The sequence below is a fragment of the Phasianus colchicus genome, chromosome 6, assembly GCF_987193195.1.
Source record: "Phasianus colchicus chromosome 6, bPhaCol1.hap1.1, whole genome shotgun sequence".
NCBI lineage: Eukaryota > Metazoa > Chordata > Aves > Galliformes > Phasianidae > Phasianus > Phasianus colchicus.
The window spans coordinates 9283706-9308195 of NC_143441.1; the positions used below are offsets into that span (position 1 = coordinate 9283706).

A 24490-nucleotide genomic window follows, 5' to 3' on the forward strand; every position below is an offset into this window, starting at 1 on the left:
TGCAATGATGTGTCTACAACTGCATCAACCTAACCCAGAATTCAGGGAAGTAGGAAGAATTCCAGCTTTCCATCTTCTCCTCCAGTTGCTTTTTACTGTCCTGTGTAGGACTGCAGGAGAAGGTTTCGTTTCGTATGATCAGTGATCTGTTCTTAGCCATAGTAAATTCATGGGGGTTCCTTTTCTTGCCTATAGTATTCTGTTTGCAGCTTATCTTATCAGATGAATTAGCAAACCAGCCCCAAAAGCCTCACTTCACATGCACATAAATACACATACGTCATTCATAGCGCATGTGTGTCTCTCTCTCTACATTTATTACTACCGTTTATTAGTCTCCCTAATAAAATAAGATGAAGTGGATAAAATAAGAAGTAATTAAGAAGGTAAGAGCTTGTAACGCTTTGTAACCTTTTAACATCTGTACCCTATGATATAGTCGCAAGCATCCTACTAGGCATCGTGGTAGTACCATGCAGTGGTGAGAATGGGGAAGAAGAGCCAACCCTTGTTTATTTTGCTAACATGGAATACTGATTTTTAAAGCACTGAGAAGGGGAAAGCAGTTTCTTTGTTTTCATATGGCTGAATCTAGAAGGAAAAAGAGGAATGAGAGAGGAGGAGGGCTTACTGAAGTCAGCTGACCCTGTCACTTTGAGTCCTTAGGGACTGTGGCTATGTTACACAGTAAGTGAAAACAGACGTGCAAAACAATCCTACACTGCTGCTGTTGAAGAGAAGCTGCTTTGCAAAGTAGGAAGTATGATTCCACTTTGTAGAGCTGAAAGGAGAAAAAAGTGTCTTAAGTTTCATTTGTTAGGACAATTGTATGTACTTTAAAATAGAGCAGAAAAGTAGAGTAATGAAACAAAATAGACTGAAAACAAAAGGAAAAGGAATAAAATCAGTACCACTCTAACAACTGAAAATGAAATAAATAGGGTTGAAAATAACTTTAAAATAAAGTAGAAACATAAAATGCAAATTATTATTATAATGTGGGAATGTGAATAGTGGAATTTTTGTGAAGTCACAAGTATTGCTTGCTATACTTGTGACTATACCAAATAAATAAGATGTTCTTAAAAATATAAAGCAGCCATATGTTAAACGAGTTGAGCTTCTGTTTTGCACTAGTGAACTTCTGGAATGAAAAGATAAAAATGCGTTGTCATATCCTTAAAACTTGTTTCAGAGTTTGCAGCAACAAACAAGGTTAGTTCTACTTGTTCTTAATAGAGTATCAGTTTAAATTGTGTCAGTAAAGAAAGTGCAGAGAAGCAGTAACAGTGATGAAAATTCCTTTCTTTCTGAAAACATGACATTGCAGCAAAACCCCCAAACAATTACAATACCACAACCCAGCCTGTTTTGTAAAACAAGTTCTAGGTGATACAAATGAGTTGTTTGTGCTCCTGGTTGTTCTCGGTAATAATGCCTGTAATGTAAAATAATTGGCAGGATTTTACACTGTTGAGGTGTAAGACTAGGAACAAATTAAAGTAAAATGTAAATTCTAGGTTATTAGAAAACTAGACTAAAGCTGAAAATAAGTCTAATTTGCATAACATTAGCATAACATTTTAAGACCACCTGTTGAAGTATGGCAAGCAAGGCCAGGTCACAAATGATCTTTTAAGTATTTGTCAAAATCAACTGTTAGTTAGAGAAAAAAAATACATGAGCATTGAAAGATGACAGTGTGAGCATGAGCATTGTGCTTGCTTTGAAAGATGACTGTGTGAGCTGATAATTCAGCAGAACCAAACATTAATCAACTGTGAGATGAGCCCAGAGGAAGTCAGGGATCTGTATTGCTGTTGCTTGAGGAGCTGCTTTTCCCCCCATGCAGTACATGGCTTTATCTAACTTATGTCATCCAAACCTTGAGCTGACTACATGATTAGTTTCTTTCTTGTGTTGTCAGCATTTCTGCGTGCTTCACAGATGCTTGTTAGTTGATCTGCGTAGCATACCTGTGAAAATAACTAGTAGTATTAATCTTTTATAATTGTGAAACTGTGCTGCATTGAAAATTGGGTATTGAGGCTAGAGCTGTTGAAACTGTGCATTCAGTACTGGGACAAAGCTTCAAATACTGCTAAGTCTCTCAGAAAATATGTTGTTCCAAAGGAATCTTTACACTCAAGAACAGCTCCAAAATTTAGACAAAGAATGCTAAATCTTCAGTTTCTTCAACTCAGACTTCAGTTGAAGTGAGAATTAGCTCCTGCTTCCTCCTAGTACGTGAGTCCTGGGACAAGGAACATGTGTGCACTTCACTGTGCTTGCTCTTGGATAATGTGTCACACCTCAGCGACTGAGATGGGAGCTTCTAGTGGTTATGCACTTCCTGTCACCTTCTTTGCTGTAAGCATAGCTCACTCCTGCTTTCTTCCCATCCCTCCTGCCCCTATTCTTTGTTGGAGTAAGTAATTGCATGGAAAGTTCTGCTTAGCATTACAGTCCTGATAGAGAATGCACTCCATTACTGTGTGGAAACTTCTGTTCATGCTCAGTGGCTTTGGCATGTGGGAGCAATGTTGTGATGAAGCAAGCACACCATAGGTGAAGTCTCTTACGTTGACTATCAAGTTTCTAATAGAGGAAAAAAAAACCCAGCAACAGGAAGTAAGAAATAACATTTATTTGAATATATTTGAAAGTATTTTGCTATTTTGTTCAGTTTATGCAGCTGTTACAGCTCGAATGACTGTTTCTGGCTGCCTCAGGATCAAGGACTTTCGGCATCAGAGGTGGATAGGTTGTCTCTGTTGTCAGTCACTGGGGTGAATTGGCCAGAATTCATCTGTCAGTTTCCTTCAACCAGGCTTTCTCACGGAGGTTTTTTTATTCCGCAAAGTCACTGTGCTGTCTTCTAAGCTGATTTAAAATAGTGGGAAGGTATCCTAAGTCAAGTTTCTGTTGAAAGTGGTTTATTTGGTGTTAGCATTGTATCTGATGATTACAAAGTTTGTTTTGTTTCTGAAATTGATTACAAAAAAATCTGGTTGTGTTGGGACAGCTGAAGAGTTTTACTGATCCTGGTTGTCTGCCCGGTGTCTGTCAAAGACACTTCAGGCCATGATTTTAGTGCAATTTAACTGACTTAAGAGGCTGATACGTGTTTCTTCTGCTGTTCCTCTCCCTTCTTCTTTTTCCCCTCTGTGCAAAAATAACTGCTATCAGACAGACGTGCTGAGCATCCCTCTATGGTAATATTTAAAAATATTGTAATATGGTAATATTTTTCCAGCATTAATTATCGGAGCCCATTTCATGGAGCTCTGTGTTTTATGCATGAGGTCTGTCAGGTAGGCAGGGTGTGTGCTCCTAAAAGCTCTGGAAGTATTGACAAGTTCCATATTATCAAGTTTTTTTTGAGATGGGGAGTTATTTATTTCTCTCCAGGTGCAGTTGGTTTGTATCTCAGAAAACATACATGAGGCAGCTGGAATTTAGCTGATTGATTCATCATCCAAAGTAAGATCACCACAACTTTATTTTTGGATATTCTAAGTTCTATTGGCAGAGCTGAGGTAGTTAGCAGTGTGACCTGTTTCTTAATTTGTGTACGGAGCCTGTAAGTGACCTGAACAGTTAAACTGAACCTTTATATTCAGAATGGCACGGTTTGTTTTGTGAGTGAAACTGGGGACATCTTATTACAGTAACAAAGTCTTTTAACATTTACTCTAAATATTGCTGGTAGCTGTTTACTGGTGTAACTATCTCCAAGTAAATCAGCCTTGTTTGCAAAACTGCACCTCATCTAACTTAGATTGGAGTGCTTTTTCTTAGAGGAAGCGCTCTATCTCTGTTGCTCTAATAGTTTTTTAGCTGGCAACTTGAAAATACCTATAATACAGAGTGACTCTTAATCAGCCCCTGGAAAAATACTTTGTTCTTTATCCAGGTACTTGAGACTGGAGAGTAGCTCTTTCCTTGTCTATTGATGAAAGTTTTTTGATTAAAATCCAAACATGGAAATAAGAGCTTACTGAACCGAGGTAAGACCACCCATGTTCCCTGTGTGCTGTTAATAAATCAGGGTGTGCATTCTATTGAAAACAGAAACTGAAATAGATTGTGCAGTCTACCGAGATGCTTTACATGACCTAGTAATGTAAAACATGAAGGGATTTTTCAGAGTTAGTCAACTCCCAGACATTTGTTTCATGTTTTTGAGAAGCAGAGGTTTGAAAACTGCATAAGATGTTATTCTTCACTATTGTGTTAATTGTAGCAGTAATTGCATGGCGTCTGGAAAGATGGAGTGATTCCTTACTGAGCCACTGAAATGTAGCCTATGGTAAGGGCTTTACCAGAATCATTTTCTTAAAAATCAGCTGAGACATCGCAATTCAGGTCATCAAACACAGATAACTTCTTCCTGCAAAAGGTACCATTTTAACCATGAGCAGTTATAAAGGCTGACCGAAGGAAAAACAAGTACATTTGTAAAATACTGCTCAGGAGCTACAGAGGATTCAGGAAATCTCACCGTTTCAGAGACTAACAAACAGCAGAACATGCAGGAACTGTGGAAACTTACTGAGGATTGTTTTGGCACGTTGCAAGTACTGTCCTCCTCGCAGGCAGTCAGAGTTTATATCATTTAAAGAGATTCTGTGAATTGGTGATAGCAAAAACTGGTTGCTGTAATTTAAAGGAAGTATCTTCTAATTTCTGTCATTTATTTTCTAACATTTATCTGTGTTATTTTGTATCAGCGCTGTTAAACTTCTTCTTCCATGTTAGCACAGTTTTTTTTTATGGCCCCTCAGTGAAGCAGACCAGGGAACTTCTCTCACTGCAAGTGTTCCTCTCAGCCAGTGTATTCCTAGCCCAGCCTCTCCTTTTCTGATTTTCTTTTCAGGTGTGCTTGTAATGCAGTGATAGGGTCAGTTGGAGAAACCAGTGGGAGTTCCAGCTAACATATTGTGCTGAGTAATACGTGACTTGTCCTGTGCACTTAGCCATGTGAGCTGAAGTAGCTGTCAGTTCCTAATTAACAACTCAGTAGAATTTTTACAGAATAGTAGGGTAACAGATGGATTTTTTAATATATATATTTTTTAATTAGGAGTGTTGAGCTTTTATATATTCAGTTTGTGGTGAAGTTATTGAAGTATAGTTATGGCCTTGGGGCTTTTTTGATGTTTCAGTTTTGTTTATTTCAGGGGAAAAAAAATCCAAATCATATTAGTGCAAGAGTAAGATCCTGTGTGCTGTTAGAGAATTCAGAGGGATAGAATGAGTTTGTATAGCAGTGTGCTTTTAAAAGCTTACCAGTGCACTGTATCAACACACAGCTAACAATGTTCTGTGGGTAATTATTTTGAGAAAAGAACCTAAAGGCAGATTGAAAATTCCTCTGGAGACTGTGTTACTCCTGAGCTACAAATCTAGAGCTTGATTCTTGCAGTCAACTCATGAAGCTGTAACTGGTGCTGCTGTCCCCGCTGCCTGCAGTGGGTCCCACCTGGGGTGCCGGCCCATCCCTGCATGTGCCCAGTGAGAGCTGCAGGTGCCATTGGGGCAGGACTGGGCTGCCCCTGCAAGGCTGCTGCAAGGGATGAGGTGAGGAGGGCCTGAGGAGCTGCCGCTCTGCTGCCTGTGGATGCCGGGGAAGCTCCTGCTGTGCTGGGCCGGTTGTAAATTTGGGACTTGTGTGAGATGGAGGAGCAGAAGTGGCAGCCGAGGTCTGGCTGCTGCTCAGTGACAGCAGGGAGGGGGCCAGAGGCTGGCACGTTTCCCTCTGTGCTGCTGCAGCAGGGCTGGCAGGGCTGGAGCAGCACTGGTTTGGATGGTGGCTTTCTTAGGGCGCTTGAGTGGTGGGGCCCCATGGGTGCTGCTGTCTCTGTGCTTTCTTTGGTGCTGCCAGCAGGCTCCTGTCTCACCCAGCAGCTGCTCCCTGTGCGGGCTGGGCACCTGGTCTGCTCCTCATGTGGCTCTTGTTCAGATCTCCCTGCAGGACAGGGGCAGCTACCACTGTTTCCTCAGGGCAATTCCTTGCTGGCAGTGTTCAGGCAGCTGTGGATCATCTCTCATAAAGTATGGGTGAGAGTAGAAGAGTGAGTGAAAAACACAAAGGAGAAGAGTTAGTAGTGTGGAGAAACTGACACACGTTTGAATGAGCTGCAAATGCTTCTTCCTCTGGAAGAAGCTGGAAACTCAGGAACAGAGGGAGATCTTTTATCAGTCCTGGTGTGTTTTTGTCAATCCATACAGATTTAAGTTGGCGAACAAAGCTTTTTATGTTTTCAGTCTAAAAAACTCTCACAGGTCCTTTCCTTCTCAGAACTTGGATCTTAAACGTTTCTTCATTGATGACAACAGTTTCCACCGTGACCCCACCAACTCAACTTAAATTGGTCACTTTCAACCGGTTGCAGAATTTCTGTGGAAAGCTGAGGGCTGAGGGAAGTAAAACAAAAAACAACTTAAATTGGTCTATTGAAGATGTGATACTATAAAAAACTAGTAGAACTCTTGTGTTTTTAATTTTTGGGTAGTGTTTTTATGCTTAATTAAATAGTTAATTATGCTTTGATTAGGCTGTTCCTTGTTTCAGAAGAAAAATATCAGTCCTCTACCATTCTAATGCTGTAGTGCTTCTTCCTTAATGTATTCTTTGTTACACTGTTTCTGTCCCATCCTGTAGAGCTTTGTAGGTACTTGTGAAGAGAGCATGAAAATGATGAAGCAAGATAGTGATCCCAAGTCATTGCAGTGCCATCATAAGATTCTGAGTATTGTAGTTTAAAAGAGAGAGTAAGAAATTTGCAGAGGACTTTAATGCCTGATTATTAAAACTGCTTTTACAAAACAAACAAAAAAAGCCAACAACCAAACCCAACAAACTTATTCTCTTTATTTGCATTCAGGACTTGTTCTGGTTATTGAGCTTTTCACATTACTGAGCTGCTCAAAACCTTGTGACTGGGAAGAAACTTTCTTACAGAAAGAAAAAAACAAGTCACAGGGCCTCTTTAAGCAGTAGGAATTCTTGAATTTAACTTAAGAAGGTGTCATCTCTCTTAGGAAAGTGCTAGAAGGAAGGGGTTCATTTCCTTTGCCTCCATCCCCACACACATCCAAGCTAAGATGAAAGCACCAAAGTTGGAGATGCTTAAATGCTATAATTTTCTTTCATATCAAGACTGTTATTTTCAGTACGTTCTCACCAGCTTCCTGATGTGGAACCAAGGCCTGCAGGTGCCTTTGTGAGCCTTTCTAACCAGGCTGCTTGAATGATAAAAACTGGTGAAAGTTACAGTTGATCAGTAACAAGAGGATGAAATTTGTGTATAAATGTCTTGTGTGCATTGTTCATCTCCTTCGGATTCATTTCTGTTCTTTTTTTTTTGCCCAGGGGTCTAGATCCAGAAGTGATGTTGATTGCTCTCCTTAAAGACAGAGCTGTTTGATGAGGCTCTGGATTTTAGTTATCTGCTGTGCACTTGCAGATATTAAATGCAGTGGCTTACAGATCCTTGGAATTACTTACAGTGTCCTTACCGTCAGGAATGCAGCGGTTGAAATTGTCTTTGATAGAAAGATTATGTGTTAGGTGGCTATAAGTTAATAACATGCGTTGTTCAGTGGAAAACATTAATAGTTAAAAGGTATGCTTCTAAAAAAATGTACAGTCATAGCTGGGTCTAAGAAGTTAAGTGACAACAGGCATACAGCTTATCAGACTATGGCATACTCTGCCAGATCTGTCAGCTATAGGTCTGAGGGGAGTATCTCTTAACTGAGAATTTTGTAAAGCTCTGGCATTGCTTTTGTGGAAGAAAGACAAGCTTTATAAATGCATGAGAAGTTCTTTGGGGGGGTATCTTCAGTTGTGTGCCTGTTCAATTCTGCCAGCAGGGTTAATCACGATGGATCACATTCTCTGAATTTTTTTTTTCTTAATCTCTATAGAAGTAATGACTGAGTGAGTTGATCAGAATACTTACCAAGCAATCAAGAAAAGAGAAGATGAACAATATTTTCTTCCTTCTGCAGTACAGACAAAGGCAAAGCTGTAAAAGCACTTTGAGGATCAATAAATTAAGAGAAAAATGGACTGTTTAAATTAACTAGTTGAAGCTATGTCCCTCAACTGTGTCAGATGGGTTTGCAGTAGTAGTCTATCCCTTTTTTTTCTAACATCAGAAATTGTTATCCATTAGATAAATTATGTTCCCTTATATAGTATTATTGAGCTCAGGCTTGTTGCTTTCAGTATGATACAGAAATGCTAACGTGTCCAAATTTTGGTTGGTATCATTCAAAAGTGTTCTTGAACTGCAGTTTCAAAGGATGGGAGAGAACTTAATCTGCGTAAGGATGTTCAGATCTATTAAGTCTGCAGTCTGACCATACTTGAAGTGGATGCTCGCACTTTGAAGTACACAAGTGTACAGTCATAGCAGTGCTTAGCCCTGCAGTATAAATAGAAGATCCGGGTCTGTAAACCATAAAACATCTGTGAAGACTGTAGTCACCAAGTGTCTGTGTTGTCAGAAGGTCCTTGTTTTGTGTTTTTGATGATGTCTCGAGCTTAACTTCGTTTAACGATGGTTATTTGCCCAAGGAGGCTGTGGATGCCCCATCCCTGGAAGCATTCAAGGCCAGGCTGGATGTGGCTCTGGGCAGCTTGGTCTGCTGGTTGGCAACCCTGCATGTAGCAGGGGGGTTGAAACTAGATGATCATTGTGGTCCTTTTCAACCCAGGCCATTCTATGATTCTGTGATTCTATGATTATTTGTGCTATAGTAAGTAAAATACATCTCTGCTCCAGCTGATACCTCTGTTTCAGCTGCACTTTGTAAGCTGGCAGAACAATATGAGAAATGCACCTCATACTTTCTGACTCCTGAGGAGGATTCTGGGGAGCACAAGGTATTATGACTCGTGTAGGGTACTATGCAAGATTTTTAAAATTAAAAAGAAAAGCAAATGAAAGCATTAAATGAAACCAAAACAAACCACAGCCATGGAGGATTGATTCCTTGTGACATGTTTGTGTGAAAATGAATCTTGATGAACTCTAATGACACACAACTCTTGCTCTGTTAAGCAATCTGAAATTTTTGCTTGGGAGGTTTTGCATTATCAGGGTGCAATCGTGACCACCTCTGCAAACAGCTACTAGAGGAGGTGTTGTATTGAACATGTTTCTGGTTAAGCACAAGTAAAATGATAAAATTAAACCATTAACTTTGTAATTGGAAGGTTCTTAGAATTGTTAATTCTCAAAGAATGAAAAGTTGTTTTTTTTTTTTAACTTTAAGGTGAAATCAGTGTTGCAGTTTTATACAGGTTGAATATTCTGTCTTTTTGTGAGCTGTATTAATTGTTTGAAAATAAGTTGAAAGCTAATTATTTCACTTTGAAGACCTTGATATGCTTTAGGATCTCTTTAACAGTATTTTATGTTTTTGTAGGTTCCTCTAAAGAAGGAGGAGCTGGAGCTGTGGATGAAGATGATTTTATTAAGGCATTTACAGATGTTCCTACTGTACAGGTAAGGTGCTGTGTATGCTAACTTTTGTTTCAGGAATATGCTATTTACAATGCTGTCTTAGCTTATTCTTATAATTTTATAGTCTTTCAACTGAGGTGCCATTACCTTTCTGTCTTTACGAGCACTGTAATTTACAGCCTCCATGAAAACTTATAATTTTTTCCAGTTGTTAATTAGCAAAACCCACCTTTTAAAATTATTTTACAAATTATAATTCCATCGTTTCAGCTGAAATCCATTATTACTTTGCTTAATCTTTTCCAAGGAGCTACTGAAAATAATTGCATGTTTCAATTTTTAATAAGAAAAACATTTCCATAATCTTAGGGAAACACAGGATTTGAAGTTTCATGGGATAAGCAACTAATAATAATATAAGCAAATAATTTTAAAGCAGGAATTACAGTTTCAAACCTGACTTTCTGAGTTCTAATGATGCTTGTCTGAAATACATGCACTCATCTTTAGCAATGCTTCAAAAAAAGAGAAAACTTGCAGTGACTTATTTGAATACTAATGAACCTTTTGGATGCTGAGTTCTTGAAAGTTAAGATGTTCTCTTTTAACAGTTCCTGAAGCCAGAGACTCACACATGCTTGGTGTTTTCACATGAGCTGAGTCACCTAATATCTTTGAATATGTTTTATTTGAGCAGCTGAGGAGTGGAAGACAACCAAAAACTCAGCCAAAGTTTTAAAATACCAGCAGGATTTTGTACAACTCCTTTCTCTTGATATATACTTCTGTTCTATTTTTATTTATATTATATATTTATATTATATATTTATATTATATATATATATATATATATATATATATATATATATATATATATATAATATTTATATAGTATATATTTATTTTAAGATGATAATGTGGTTCGTTGTTAGATGTCATCTTATAGGCTGAAATACTGTCTTCTTTAGTGAAGAAACATGTTAACTCCGTGGTTCCTGTCTTGTTCAGCAAAAGTTTGTTTATGCTGTAAAGGTTTTGTTTCTTCTTTGCCTCTCCAGGCTGTTAAGAATTCTTTGGAGAGCAAGACCATCAATCTTTTCATATTATTTGTCCATGTGATGTTGAGCAGTCATATTCCACAACACTGAAAACATGCTGCCTATAATTTGATACTTTAATGTTTACAGTCCTGAGCAGAGTTCTCTGATCACTCAAATTGCTTAATAACACTGAGAGAATAAAAGTGGAATACTTGCATGTGTGTGTGTGTGAGTGAGATTTTTCTCTCTGACTCTGCTGGATGACTTGAGAAAGTTGGTCATTGCTTAACTGCAGAAGATGGAGGAGGAGAAAGACCACCTTGTCCTCACTAGTAGCCCCTTAACTGAAGTGGAGAGGTAAAGGAGAATGTGTAACTGACCCAGAATAACCTAATTTGTAATTCATGAGAATGTAAGACCTACTAGCTGGTCAAAAAAATAAATAAATAAATGCCAATTATCCTTAAGAATAATGACTTTCTGATGCCCAGTCTCAATCTCTAATCTTTCAAAAAAAGAAACACCCTGCAATCTGAGACCACATCGATTCCTGTGGAAGGGAGAAGTTTTTCCAATAGACCCTGAGAAGAGTTAGCAATGCGCCTGTTTATTCTGAAGTCAAAATCTGTTAGACAGAATGGATAGAGGACGTTGTTTCTGTGTTGCTGGGCCCGTTCCCATGTCTGTTTTCATTACACTTGTGTGGGTCTTAGTAGAGGGTTCAGTAAAAACAAGGGAGGGAAATTTATTATGGAAATACAGATCCAACTCTCAGTGAAGTTGATGAGCACCTGGATTAATCAAGTAAATTCAGAGTATTTTCTGTGTGTGTTTAATAGCTCCTAAAAACCTTCAGTGGTGATTCTGCTTTTCCAGTAAGCTATTCAAGTGACTGTGCTCATCATTAATCTTCAAGGAATATCGTATTGTTTACTCCTATCTAGTTTGTTTCTTTCTGTCTACTTAGTTATTTCTTTAATTTGTGTTTGAGCATTTAATTTTTCTGTCTTCAGTGTGGCATTTATCATTACTGCTGTGCGTGCATGTTACCCTCCAATGGATAATTGCAGCTTATAGAGAGAATAGGTTATTTTGAGATACAGTGCAATGGCTCTTTTTGCTAATGAGTTCTTTACTTACAGCACTGTGATGGACTGTGAGGACTGTGCCTCCATGTTTAGATTACAAACTGAATCATTTTACAGCTCTTTTTTCACTGTTGTTTAGCTGGAAGCGGAAAATTCAGTTGTCATGTTGATAGGAAAAATAGCCATCAATAGCTACATTCTTTTTCCAAAACGAATTTATTTGCATAAATGTCTGACATTGAGACTTGCAAAAAAAAGAAGGTATAATTGTTGTCTGCACTCAACATTTCACAAAAGTATAAAGCATAATTAATCAAAGGCAGGAAAAAAGATGAAAAACATAAGTTTTGTTTTGACACTATGTATGGAGAATATATTTGGGATTTTTAGTGGAAAAATTTTAATTTCATTATGATTAAAGTTATGCCGCTTACGAAATTGCTCATTAAAAAGCCAATTTGAATAGCAATTTGAATTTGCTTAAACCCAATTCTGTTTTTGCTGGGTAATCAAAATATTAAATTCTTTGCCTAGGCATGCAGATAGGGCTAACTTAAACTCATTGTACATGTTGCTTCTGTCCTTGTCTGTTGCCCAGCAATTATAATCCCGTGGTATTAAATACAGCTCATGGACTGAGATCCCTCATCAGCTGAGAACAGAAATTGGCCTGTTTTTGAGGGCCCTCTCAGTGAGACAGTTTTATCAGAACCTCAGACTGAGCTTAATGTATACACCAAAGAGGTCCTAGTTAGCTGCTGCTAAAAGGTTGATCATGCTCCCCTTGTGGTTGCATTTTGTTTTTGGGATAAGTTGGCATTGGCTGCTAGATTGACATATTCTTCTGTACGTTAAAGCCCTGAATTAGGAACAAGACATAGCAAGGTGGGTGGTGGTACAGAGGGAACCTGAGGAGCTAAGATTCCTACCCTGCTTATCAAACTATTCAAATACACAGGTGTCGTAAAGCATGGATATTTTCCACATCCTAAGTATTGCAGCATGAAATACAGAGGTCTTCATTTCTGTGTTCTGTTGCCAAAGCATAGGAGAAAAGGTAGAAATTAGTCTACTGCAGGTACTGTAACTTCAATTAATTCAGTCTACTCAGGACATTGGAAAGCTGGTCATTTGAAGTTGCGCAGGAAAATAAACTATTTTATGAAAAATATGGATATGGATTTGGCTTGACTGTAAAACAGAAGAGGGAGGCGTATCTAAATCTTCAGAATAAAATGAAAGATGTGTGTTCAAGGGACCAGAGTAAAAGTGCATGCAAAGCAAGGTGTTCCTAACCACTGGTCCTCGTTTCCCCTACGCACTCTGTGCTCTTGAACATACAAAAGTAATACCTTGTATTTAAGCAGGTAATTAGTGAGAATCAGTTACTAGTGTTGAGTTTCTACATAAGTTCTAATGCTCTCTTCCACTTCATAGGACATAGGTCTTCTGGAAGTCCTGCAGAATATCTGGCAGCCCCATGTAGTTGTCTCATTTGGTACCAGATGCCTGTGTCTGGGCAACTGAATGTAGTTCAGTATGTTTATGTAAACAACTTTGAATGCAAGAAACTGGAAGTCCTTAGCTTAAAATATGTTGCTGAAAAAATTCTGGCCAGAGCAGTTTTCAATAATCTGCTTCATATCTCCTTCATATTATACTGAAGCTGGGGAAAAAAACAAAAAAATCCTTAAATTCAGTGAAAGCAGAAAAGAGTATGCCATATGAACTGTCTCCACTTATATTCTCATACTTAAATCTGATAAAAATATATTATGTGTATTAACATGACATCTCTCTCTCTTTCTCTCTCACACTGTGTGTATATATATATATTCTCTTATATATATATATGTGTATATATATATATATATATATATATATATATATATACACAAAATGTTTTTTTACAACTTTTTTATTTTGATGTTGACTAGCAGCCCAGTTAAGGCTTTGTGGAGTTGCACACTCTGAGCATGATTCCCTGTTCCAAGAGGGACGTGTGATCAGGTGGTTAATTACCATTTGTGTCAGTGGATATGAGAATGAAATTGAAGTGCAACAGATTATTTAAAATCTCCACTCATAGTGAACTGTAATCTGAAAAAAAAAAGGCAAAAAAAGATGAGATTCTTATGGAAGATGAATTTCTAATGAAAGGTGAAATCTTGAGGAAAATATTGATTCTTCTTTTCTGTTAGTGAGCATTCGCTGCTTAGTGTTATCCTCAATATTTGCTTTAAGTTGCTTTTAATACCACTGGCATAGTTCTCTGGTGTTATATAAGAAGGGCAAGATTTTCAGAATTATAATGGAATTTTCAGTTGTCTTCATCTAGCTTCGTTCATCATGTTAACTGGGACTTTTTCTGTGTTTTTAATATTCCAGATCTATTCTAGTCGAGAACTTGAAGAAACACTGAACAAAATCAGGGAAATCCTCTCAGATGACAAACATGATTGGGATCAACGAACCAATGCGGTAAACTTTGTCTGATTTCAAGTGGGGGGTGTTGTATTTTCTAATATATGGGTAACTGCATATTTTAAAATGCTTTTCTTAGTGATAACACAATACTCAAAGGCAATTTTATTTTCATTTTAAAACCACGAGCTTCCATGTATCAAATAATTTCAGATTAACCTTTGAACAAGTGTTTTTTAAAGGGCTGAAGTATATTTTTGTTGACATTTGAGTGGAAGCCTTTCTAAAAGCCCTCATAATGTTTTTTTGTTTTTTTCATTTCTTCAAAATTACATACTCTGCAGGTAAACTGCTAGTATTGGTATCCCTTGTATGGCTATAGTAACATTTACTTCTGAAATTAAAATGTCTGCATATATGTGGCAGCTATATTCTTCATCTAGTTTGTGGTATCCTAGTACATATTCAGAAATGGGTACGTGAGCATAGTTGTGTATTTGTGTATTTGTAGACTGAGATCTAAGACTTTCTAGCTCTAGAATTTTTTAATAATTTTTTAAACTATTTTTAAGTTACTAACATATACTTGAAAATACCATTTGCTTTAAGTTCCTTATTGTTGATTAACGTAATGTTCCTCTTTTGTGGAATTAGACTTTGCTGGAGGCAGACACACTTCTCATACACTTAAACATTTTCACACACAGTTGTCTCAAGAGCTACCTTTAACTTTGAAACTGGAGACGTACACATGTACATTTTTACAATAATTGGATGCTTCTAAAAATTAGTATTATTTTTTAAAGAGAATATGTATTAGCAGTGTGCTAAACTAAATGCTTTGCATTTTTTAGCTCAAGAAAGTTCGGTCGTTGCTTGTTGCTGGAGCTGCACAGTATGATGGATTTTTCCAGCACCTACGGTTGTTGGACGGTGCGTTTAAGCTGTCAGCCAAGGATCTCAGATCCCAGGTGGTTAGAGAAGCTTGTATTACTGTAGCGTAAGTATAGCTTTACATTTGTTTGTGTACACTGCTAGATTTTAGTGTCATAGAGTCGCAAAGTTGGAAAGGACCTACAAGATCATCTGGTCCAACCGTCCTCCCATTGCCATTGCTACCACAAGCCTCTAAAACCATATCTCATAGCTCCTCATACAGACAATGTGGATTTGACTTAAAAGTGCTTTACCAGTGTTGCAGGAAAGATTGTCTTGCTGGGCTGCTGTACACTGTTATTGATAAAGTGTCAAGATCTGAAGCTATAGGGATAATGTAAAAGAAACATTTCAGAGTAATTTGTTCTTTTAGGTGATAAATATAGTCAATAATCCTTGTAACCATTGTATGTGAAGAGGAAGTTACCATCACTAGACTGGGTACTTAGTACAAACTGCAGCAAGTTCTGTTGTAATGTCAAGGGTTAGTCTTAAAAGCACTTAAGTTTGAGTGTTTGGCATAGAACTTTACTGTGACAATAAAAGTGAGCTGCAGCGTGCTTTGTGCCCTTCCACTTGACTTGAATTGTCTGAGATGCGATTAAAAAGGGAAAACTCAAGTGAAAGCTTAAATAGAACTTCATACATTTTGATGAGGCAATAATCTTTAATTTTCATGACAGTCTTAAGAACCCTGACTAACAGAATTAAGACCTTTGCCCTCATTATTTTGGGGTATAATATAAGCTGGGGCGGGGGGGAAGACCTATGTTTACAGCAGGGCAGTTTTTCCTACTGCCATCTTTTCTATGGCTTTTTTTCCCCTTTGTAAAGGCATTAATGTACCCACTGGTATGCAGTGGCTGTGTATGTCCCAGAATACAACCAATTCACCCTTGCTCTTTTGACCTTATAGAACAGACCACAGAATGCTGCTGGAACATACAGTGTTCCTTGCCAGGGAAATTCAGTGTTTGAGAAAATAATTGTTTCCTAGTGTGAAGTCAGTAGTATCATAAGCATACTGTGTCATGTCCTCATCCAGACCTAAAAGTTAGAAATTTTTCATGATCCCTGAAACAACGATGTACTTGTTGTCACTTCCAGATTCTTTTTATATATACAGTCTGCCTGCACGGAAGCATTTGTTGTCACCACTGGACAATGATGTTGCTTTGTGCTGTATGTGTTACCATATTTGTTAGTATTGAAACTATAATGTTGAAAAAATGAAGGAGTACATTTTTATGGATAGCTTACTGTGATGAACTCAGTTTTACCAACATTTTGATGAGAATATTAGCTTTTCAGATTGTGGTATTTGTTTTTCATTATGAAATAAAGTTACATTGTTAAACCTTCTAATGTGTCTGCTAAGTAATAGAAATGTTCTGCAAATCCTACGTTTCCAATGAGGCAAAGACTTGGAAATAATGAAAATGAGAAATTCTACTGTTTAATGTTAAAACAACAAAATTCATTGTACATGTTACGTAACGAAGAAATTAATTTTAACTAATCAACTCCATTTCTTTTTCCTATATAGCCATCTTTCAACTGTTTTGGGAAACAAGTTTGATCATGGCGCTGAAGCTATTGTGCCTACTCTTTTTAATCTGGTTCCCAACAGCGCCAAAGTGATGGCAACTTCTGGGTGTGCAGCCATTAGATTCATTATTCGGGTAGGTTTTCCACTCAGCTGTGTTTGCTTGAAATATATAGCTGCTTTTAGTAGAGATAGGACCAAATTGGAAACATTACAACTATCCAGTAATTTTTTAAAGACTCTTTAACACTGGATAAATAGTTTTTCTTCTGAGAAGACAAGTATTATTTGTTGGTGGTGTAAAACAACGTTATCGTGGTAAAGATATTATCAGTATGAAAAGCAAGTCTGTTTTCATGGTTTTTACAGTCTTAATTATATTTAAAAAAAAAAGCAATTTCAGAAGTTATCTGACCTTTTGCAAAAGGCAAAGTAAGCTACAGTCAACAAGCTTATAACAGATTATTGGATAAAATTCTTTTTGCAAGAGAATTATTATTTATAACACATCTAGTATCAATACATATAACATATATCTTCACACGTATGTATTATATATATAAATACTAAATAAATATTTACTTATTTATTCCATGGAGTTCGTAATAGAATGTTGGAGAGCTCAGACAAGTATAGATAAGTTCAGAAGGCACAAGTTTATTGGAGAAGAGTGCCACAGAGATTTGCAATCCTTGAGTTTGAGAACTTTCTATGCTTTTGATTCCTTAAAGCTGTAACACATAGAGGAGAATATTGTATGCTAGCTTTGTTTTTTTTTATTGTCTGTTCCTTAAGTGTCTACTAACAACCTGTGTCTGAGCCAACAGACTGAACTGGACTTCTGGAACTTGTACTGCCATATTTATGTTTTGTTTAGGAGTGGGAGGTTGCTTGTAGTTTCTAATTTCTAGTTAAATGCTGCGTTGTTATTTATGCAAGTCCCTTAGTTCTGTTTGATGTCATCAGTGTAACAGTGTCACAGTTGTAGTTTTCTGAAGTTTTAGGAACTTAAGCGTTTTGATCACTCGCACATTCTGTTGCTGTGCTCATCATGTTTTGGAATCTGAAGTTATCATTGTCTGACCATGCCTCTAAGAAGGTATACTTGAGAGTTTCTGCATCACCTTTACATCAGCACTTGGGCTGAAAAGTATCAGTATTTCCCTCCCAGAGTTTTACAGTGCATTCTGAGATGACTGATGGCATAGAGTTAAGAGAGAGGAGGAAGGAATACACCCTTACATAGTATGACTACAGTTCTCTCTGAGAGAAGAATATAATTCGTGGTCACGTTAGATGAGTTCAGACATGTAGGAAAATAACCCTGTCTTCTTACTTATGGTGGCAAATCAGTCACTAGAAAAGCAACACAAAATTAAAAAATCACTAAATTATTTTAAATTGGTTCTGTTGATTCGGTTGAAGATGAATCTGTGCATCAGCTACAGCTACCCTGATTTTGTAAAGCTTCTATCATCTTTAGTTATCCTTTAACATACAGGGTTAGGAACATGGAAGCAGGAACATCCTACCCATTCTGTTCAAATCCTCCATAAATAAATTGCATATGCTGGGTGTGTTGATAGTCAGAAAATTCAGATCTCAGTGTTAAAATGGAAGAAATAAATATCAGAGTTGAGTGAAATGCAGTCCTCCTGTCTACAGACCTCTCCCCCTTGGATTATGTGAGGTGAAGAAAACTTTGTGATCAGTATTAGATCCTAAGCCATTATGACTGATGCGTGTTGAAAAACTCATACCAGAAATCACTGACTGCCAGTTCACATCTTTGTGCTTTTTAGCTGAATAAAAGCAAGCCTGAGCCTTTGAGTCCTTTGTCAAACATATTCCAGAAATTACAGAGTTGATATCTCTGCATACATGAAACCATTTTTTTTTTTCCCCCAGTATTGCTTGTTATTCTCTTGTAGCAGTCATGTGCCACTTAAAACTATGGAAACATAAACAAAACACCAAAAAACAGTAGGAACAATTGCAGCTGCTAGGCCTTTGTGGGTTTTTGGACTCATTCCCTGCTAATTCTGAAGTTGGCAGTACTGTGAGAGCTGATAATTCTTTGTCGGCTCTTTTGATTTCTGTGTTTATATCCTGTAACAATAAAGTAAGGAGAAAAGAGTGATACGTGAGATGCTAGCAGTTTTTCAGAGCTGTAGCTTTGAAGCAGGTTCTATAGACTTAAACTCTGGCAATATAAGGGAAGCTGATATACGAGTTATCTGATGTATTTATTCAAGAAAGGAATAAAGAAATTAACAGAAAGTGCATTTGTTTAATCACATTACTTGGAATTAAAGCGGCACTGCTTTATGTCTAAAATAAAATGAGCTAAAGTAAGGCTCTTTTAATTCTGGATTAAATTATCGCATCTGGATTTAAGGTAGCTTATCTTAAGCACTTCAAGTGATAGTTCGAGGAGTCCCTTTTTCCATGAGAATGTTAGATGTTTTCATTTAGATTTCATATGTAAGTTTGTTTATATTGTGTGTCATACCTTTATTGTTATATTGACATATTTTGCATTAAAAAAAAATTGGATGTTTTTAATGTTAACTGTATTGATGGAACCTTAAAAGAGAGCCCATAGTTTCAGGTTTCTTTTTGCTCCATAACTCTGACTATAAGACTGCTGTGCCTTTAGTTTTCCTTCAGGAAAAACAAATGAACAAAAAAAAACCTGTTTAGAACTTTTCTGAGGAGAAAGTTGCATTTGAGCCTTCAGACATGACTTTACACTGCTAAACACTGCACATCGTGGTGTGGTTGTTGACTCTTGTTGGAAGCACATTTTGCTTGATCTTATGAGAATGAAAAAAAGCTTAATAAATGCACGTGCTAGCAGTAGTCTCCTATACGTAGCTTCACTAATAGTCATAAGAGGCCAATTGTAATTTGTATTGTTTCTAGTTCTACTTGAGTTCGTTGTTACTGTATAAATTCAGGAATACTTTTGTCGTTAACTACTTTATTTACTTTTTTCAGCATACCCACGTGCCCCGACTCATACCTTTAATAACAAGCAACTGTACCTCAAAATCGGTTGCCGTTAGAAGGTATGTTACAATATACTCAAATAGCAAATTATTGAGGTTGTTGCTTTCTAAATATAATAATTGTTTGCTGAAAGTAAAAAGCTTTAAAAATGTTTAGCCATCAGCTCTCAATACAAGGAACTGTGTGTTCCAGTAAGCAACAGTAATGAATTTAAGCAAAGTTACTTGGACATTTTTAAGGAATAGTATTTTCTGACATAATCAGGGATGTGCACTGTATCCTTCTGCAGAATTTAATTTAAAGTATTCTTAACACTAGTAGGAAAAAGCACCTTTTAGTTTAGAATCAAAAACGGGGAAAAAAGTTTTAAGTTGTATCTCTGGTGCTTAGGCTAACAAGAACAAACAGACCAGATACTGAGAGGCATTGGGAGATTGTAAGTTAGGTATGCATGTCTTTGCTAAGAACCAGCCTGAATTATTAACTGCATTTAAAGCTAGTCCTGACAGACCTAGGGAGGTTAGCTCTTGCAGGAGCACTGCATTATACTGCTGCCTACTGCATGTGGAGGACTTTGTACGTGGAACTAGGCTGTCTGTGCCCCAATTCATAAGCATACCACTGCACTGGGCTGTGGGGTTCAGGTAGAGGTATGACATGGTGGATCAATCTGTTGCCATCTTTAAATGCTGTTGTGCACCTTTAGCATGTTTTTTCAAAAAAATGATACTTCAATACTTGATGGGGCTTTTAATGACTCTGGTTGCTTCTGATAGTCTGTCATTCTTTGCACAAAATCTCTCAAAAGCAGTTTATGTTGTTTCTGGATCCACAGTAACCATGAGTGCAATATAATTATATATTTACCAGAAATAACTGAGCATCTACACTGTTTACTCTTTTTAAGCTGCATTTTCATCCAAAGCAACTACTATTTCAACCCAAATTTTACTAACATGTTAAAACTTGCTGTTTTGCTTTAAAACACTGGGCAGGCTTCAGCGTTTCCATTTATTTCAGCTTTGTCAAGGAAAATGGTTTCAGTTCATAATATGGTGCACATCAGTGAAGGCAGCCAGAATTGTATTTCATACTGACTTACTGCCTTCATAAAGAAAAACTAAATTAGCTACAGTAATGAGAAGAATTTATAATCCTTTCAGGGCTGCTTTTTTTTTTTTTCCATGTTTTATAAGTGTCCAAATGATTTGGCCAGAAGAAAAATGATATAAAACAGGTATAATGTGAAAAATATCCAGGAAATATAAGAGTTCTATACCATAGAGTCTACTACCTTTCAAAGTCTCAGTTATCAGATTAGGAAGGTATATAACGCCTTCCTAATCTGTTCCAGTTTGATTTGTTCACCAGGATCTAGTTTCAAACATACTTCAGAATATGCATTTGCTAACGTGTGTTTTTGCTGTGTTGTCAGGTATTCTGAATTATAATAAATACAGTTAAATAACTTATTAAATTCAGTGCCAGAAAATACTGAGGAGTACTTTCTGTGTGTATGTCCCCATATTAATGGTGTCATGGTATCATGTTTTCCTTTATGGGACATACTTTGTAAAGACATTGTGAAAGGATGGGAATTGTTTTTGGGACAGAAAAACAATGCTGAATGAACATCATGGTGTAACTTAATAGTTGAGTTTTTAAAGTATTGATGTATTACTTTTTAATATTAAGATGTTACAGTTTGTGCAGATTTTGAATTAGTGATGTGTCTTGTTTTTAGAGGCTAATAAAAGTAACAGCATTGTATAATAACATGATTTGTACTAAAGATGTTTAAATTTCTGAAGTTTAAAGTTTTGTTGACTGTTAAACACGCTTTTATGTTAAGTATTTTTTCCCTCAGTATGAAAATACTGAAGTTTCTGTGTATTCTACAAGCACATTGGAGAAATGAGTATTAATTAAAATGTTTTATTCTGTCTCCTTAGGCGCTCCTTTGAATTTTTAGACCTGTTATTACAAGAGTGGCAGACACATTCTTTGGAAAGGTATGGGCCTGTACATTTTTTCCCCAATAATAAACTACTAATGAATATTAATACAGAAGTGTTTTAATTGAATCCTTGAATTGATTATGTTATTGAATGTTTGTCAGCCTTTCTAGTACAGCATGTCATGTGGTTTGTTTAGATACCAAAGGAGTAGGAAATCTGTACGCTTCCACCTTCTGCCTCTTCTCCTTATCTTCTCCCTCTCTTCCTATATTGCACATGAGAAATTGCTCTTCATCTGAAAAAGTTAGTGAATCCTTTTCTTCCTATCAACAGCATCCCAGATTTTTCTTTCTCATCCTGTCCTGGAGGATAAGGAGGAGAGGAGCCTGAGGACTCAACCAGCTTCTCCGGCTCAGAAACAGAAGACAGTTCTGATTCAGGCATCTCAATTTTAATTTTTCATGTCTCAATTTTACCAAAGCTCTCATGCAGAGGCATTTCTGCAATGAGACAGTTTTTGTCCTGCTGATTCTGTTGGGTGGTGCTCAAACTTCACTGTGATGCCCATGTCATCACAGTGATAGTGCTGTGTTGTGCTCAAGGCCTGGTTGGCTTGAGCAGCCAGAGCAGATGTCACTGACCAGATGACCACTGAGCAGATGACCACTGACCATGTTGGTCCTGCATAAAGCAAGAGATGTTTGAACTGGAGTCAAGTAACAAAGAAAGTAGCAATTTCTTCCTAGTTGGTCACCATATGTTGCAAATGCTCTGTGATTTTAGTAGTGCAGCTTCCGCAAGGCATTAGCTATGTGTCTGGTGATGCTCTTCAGTATCAGTAATCTCCCAGAGGCTGCCCTAAATGACATTAAGTGCATTTTGCTGATGACATAAACAGGAGATATGCAACCCCTGTTTGGTTCCTTTGCTTTTAGTGGTTATTCTAGAAATGTAGAAAGCAAGCTAACAAAATCAGTGATGTACTTTAGGCCTTTTAAATCACACCCCTCTCTACAGGATCAGGTGCTTTATCTGTCAAAGAAAGGCTTGGTCTGGAGGTTGTGTCTGGAAGCAGGACTCAAGTGTATGCTGAGTTTGAGGGTGCCACTAAATTGGAGGAGCTGTTGACTCCCTTAAAGGCAGACAGATCTTAGAATCATAGAATCACAAAAGTTGGAAAAGACCTCCAGGATCATCTAGTCCAACAGTTCAACTGTCTCCATTACTTTCCCACTAAACCATGTCCCTTAGTACCACATCTAAACATCTTGAACATCTTGACAGATGTGATGGCTGAGCAATCACCAAAGGCGTGAAGTTGAACAAAAGCAAGTGCTAAATTCTGCTCTTGGGGTCGGGCAGCCCAGGACATGTGTACAAACTTGAGGACAAGGTGCAGAAGAGCTGCCCCACAGAAAGGGATCTGGGGGTTCTGGCTGATGGCAAGAATATGAGACACCATTCTGCCATGACAGCCCCAAGGGCCAGCAGTACCCAGAGGTGGTGCATCAGGCCCACACTGCCAGCTGGGAGAGGGAAGGGGCTGTCCTGCTGTGCTCTGTGCTGTGCAGCCTCACCTCCAGCACTGGACATAAAGGACATAAAAATGTTCGAGAGCTTCCAAAGGATGGCTGTGAAGATGGGGATGGGTCTGGAGGGGCAGGTGTATGAGGAACAGTTGTGATCCCTTGGTTTGCTCAGCCCAGAGCAGAGGAGCTGAGGGGAGGCCCGATGGCGGCTGCAGCTCCTCACAGGGAGCAGAGGGGCAGCGCTGAGCTCTGCTCTGTGTGACAGCCACAGGGCTGAGGGAACGGCATGGAGCTGTGTCAGGGGAGGGGTGGGTTGGGGTTAGGGACAGGGTCTGCAGCAGGTGATGAGCATGGAAGAGGCTGCCCAAGGCAGTGTTCAGTGGCACTGAGTTGGAATTGGTGATTCCTGTGGGTGCCTTCCAACATGGTATATTCTTTGGGTCTTCCAGAGACTTTTTGATTGAAGGAAGTGAACTGTTGAAATATCTCTGTATTTACACATAGTCAGCATTTCAAAGGCTGGTTAAAGAAAACAAGAAGTGTGTTTTCATTTGTTTTGTTTTGTTTTTAAAAAAACTGCATTTGGTTGCCTTTGCTGTAGCCTTTGCTTTTTTAGAAAACATAGTTTCTACCTTCAGGAAAGGAAATAGCTGGGAAGCCTACTTAAGCCTCTACAGCAGGTGCAGTTATAGCATCAGTATGCTTAAGCATTTGTTTACTTCATACCTTAGAACTTCTCCCTCTGCTTTCTTTTTTTTTTTTTTTTTACTTTATTATATTTTAACTTCCCCTCTTTCATCCATTTTTCCTTGTTACTGCAGACACCACATAATTTGTTACATATCAGTCATTTTTATCTCCCACTCTTTTGCATGACATCTGATTTTGAAGATCAGGTGTGGTTATATAAGACCTTGCAGTGACAGCCTTAAATTAAACTTTACTTACTTAACTTAAACTTTACTACTTACTTTAGAATTGAATTTGGAGGAGCAAAATAATGTGAGGAATGTTTGTCTTCTAGGCATGCAGCTGTCTTAGTTGAAACGATCAAGAAGGGCATTCATGATGCTGATGCAGAAGCAAGAGTGGAGGCAAGGAAGTAAGTTTGTACTACTGTTTGCTCTGAAAATTTGTAGATTTTACATGAGCGGTTGAAGGGTGACAGTACGTAATGTGTTAGCCACAGAAAAGGGCATAGGTTAGATTGAAAAGTTACATGTCTGTTCTCAGAGTCTTGAACTAACATCTGATTTCTATTGTAAGAAAAATATTCTAAAGATAGAGGGAATTGCTACCTTCTTAAGGTATTTGCAGATTCTCGTGAAACAGGAGAAAGAATGTTTGATATTGCTGTATAATCATTCTTATTTTTTTTCCTGAATGAAGAAGTTATCAGATTTTTTTTTCAGCATTTTCATTACTTTAGGCCAGAGTAGAAGGTGTCTTAGGTTTACCAATTTAATTGGTTTCTT

General features: G+C 37.6%; 1 protein-coding gene across 21 annotated transcripts in view; it reads left to right on the forward strand.

Annotated features, from left to right (window-relative positions):
• The window catches only part of CLASP2 (cytoplasmic linker associated protein 2), a 138520-nt gene that overhangs the window by 62563 nt on the left and 51467 nt on the right, over positions 1 to 24490 (forward strand). For all 21 annotated transcript variants that reach the window (XM_090142371.1, XM_090142372.1, XM_090142376.1 and 18 more), the window contains 7 exons: positions 9445 to 9524; positions 13999 to 14091; positions 14889 to 15034; positions 16517 to 16652; positions 19517 to 19587; positions 21481 to 21540; positions 24040 to 24117. In XM_090142371.1, coding sequence (XP_089998497.1) covers positions 9445 to 9524; positions 13999 to 14091; positions 14889 to 15034; positions 16517 to 16652; positions 19517 to 19587; positions 21481 to 21540; positions 24040 to 24117 — 664 coding nt within the window. The remainder of the gene's footprint in view (positions 1 to 9444; positions 9525 to 13998; positions 14092 to 14888; positions 15035 to 16516; positions 16653 to 19516; positions 19588 to 21480; positions 21541 to 24039; positions 24118 to 24490) is intronic.